This window comes from Netta rufina (genome assembly GCF_964035555.1).
Source record: "Netta rufina genome assembly, chromosome: 18".
In the NCBI taxonomy this organism is placed as follows: domain Eukaryota; kingdom Metazoa; phylum Chordata; class Aves; order Anseriformes; family Anatidae; genus Netta; species Netta rufina.
Genome location: NC_140142.1, coordinates 4911115 through 4912905, shown reverse-complemented (window position 1 = coordinate 4912905; position 1791 = coordinate 4911115). Strand labels below are relative to the sequence as shown.

At 49.9% G+C, this 1791-nt stretch overlaps 1 protein-coding gene across 1 annotated transcript; it reads left to right on the top strand.

The window, feature by feature from the left end:
- Window positions 1–431: 431 nt before the first annotated feature.
- On the top strand, window positions 432–1373 carry LOC311216316 (olfactory receptor 14C36-like; the record flags this gene model as incomplete). Its single annotated transcript, XM_084297861.1, has 1 exon — window positions 432–1373. One exon carries the CDS (start codon window positions 432–434, stop codon window positions 1371–1373), a length of 942 nt encoding a protein of 313 aa, XP_084153987.1.
- Window positions 1374–1791: the final 418 nt, after the last annotated feature.

The following is a 1791-nucleotide window of genomic DNA, read 5'->3' as shown; positions in this document are numbered from 1 at the left end:
TTTTGTTTCTTCTCAGGGAAACATCTGAGTGGGATGGTCCTGCCGCTCAGAGAGGTGACACAGAGCAACTGAGAACAGGACCACTGGGCAGAGCTGCTCTGCTCAGTCTTCACCTAGGGACAGCCCTTTTGCCTCCTGGCAAACACAGAATTTCACCGTGAGTGTGCAAGTAATGTCAGGGAGTTTCAAAATCCAATACCTCAACTAGGATAGGGCAACTAGAATAAAATAAAGTGAGGGAAATAGTTGCAGCTCTGCTTTGCATTCAGCTCAGTTTTTTGCAGCAATACTTCAAAGCTCATTGATCTGACATTTGTCTGAATATGAGTTAGCCAGCCTTTTGTTTTATTTCCAATTTTCTTCATAGAAGTTTGTTCTAATGTTTTTCTGCCTTCTCCCCTTCAACAGACAAGCAAGTACAAAGTCAGAGAATGCCCAACAGCAGCTCTGTGAGCGAGTTCCTCCTGCTGGCATTCGCAGACACGTACGAGCTGCAGCTCCTGCACTCTGTGCTCTTCCTGGGCATCTACCTGGCTGCCCTCCTGGGCAACGGCCTCATCCTCAGCGCCGTAGCCTACGACCACCGCCTCCACACCCCCATGTACTTCTTCCTCCTCAACCTCGCCCTCCTCGACTTGGGATTCATCTCCACCACTCTGCCCAAAGCCATGGCCAATGCCCTCTGGGACACCACGGCCATATCCTATCAAGGCTGTGCTGCTCAAGTTCTCTTTTTTGTCTTCTTCTTTGGTTCAGAGTATTCAATTCTAACTGTCATGGCCTACGATCGCTACGTTGCCATCTGCAAGCCCCTGCACTACGGGAGCCTCCTGGGCAGCAGAGCTTGTGCCCAGATGGCAGCAGCTGCCTGGGGCAGTGGCTTTCTCAATGCTGTCCTGCACACGGCCACTACATTTTCCCTGCCCCTCTGTCGAGGCAATGCTGTGGATCAGTTCTTCTGTGAGATCCCCCACATCCTCAAGCTCTCCTGCTCAGATGCCTCTCTCAGGGAAGTTTGGGCACTTGTGTTTAGTATTTTTTTGGCCTTTGGTTGTTTTGTCTTCATAGTGGTATCTTATGTGCAGATCTTCAGGGCAGTGCTGAGGATACCCTCTGTGCAGGGCCAGCACAAAGCCTTTTCCACATGCCTCCCTCACCTAGCTGTCGTCTCCCTGATGGTCAGCACTGCCATGTTTGCCTACCTGAAGCCTCCCTCCATCTCGTCGCCATCCCTGGACTTGGTGGTGTCACTTCTGTACTCAATAGTACCTCCAGCAGCGAACCCTCTCATCTACAGTATGAGGAACTGGGAACTAAGGGATTCCATCAGGACTCTACTTGAATACACACATCTTCAGCAAATTCACCTATAATACTATGCCTAATATTAGAAATCCTAGTTTTTCTCAGAAATAAAATAATATCATGTCTTCTGTTATTAAATGTCTGTATTATTATTTTCTCTAAGTATTTCACTTTTGAATTAAATAATATTATTTTTAACCCCCCCTAGAATCAATTATTTTCCTATTGAAGACGGCTCCCTGTGTAGATAAACCCAATAATAAAGCCATTAGAACTTCACTGGTCTCGGCTGCCATCTCTTCCCATCTCTTCTGGAGCTGGGGGAGCAGCCCCAGCACGCAGGAGGGGCTCAGGGCCAAGAGCCCAGCTGCCACATGCAGGAGCAGCCCCGGTGGCCTCGGGGCTGCCCCTCACTGCCTGCTGGGCTCTGCCTCTCTGCTGCCTTGGGGTCGGGGCTGCTGCTTCCCTGGAGCAATGGCCATGGCC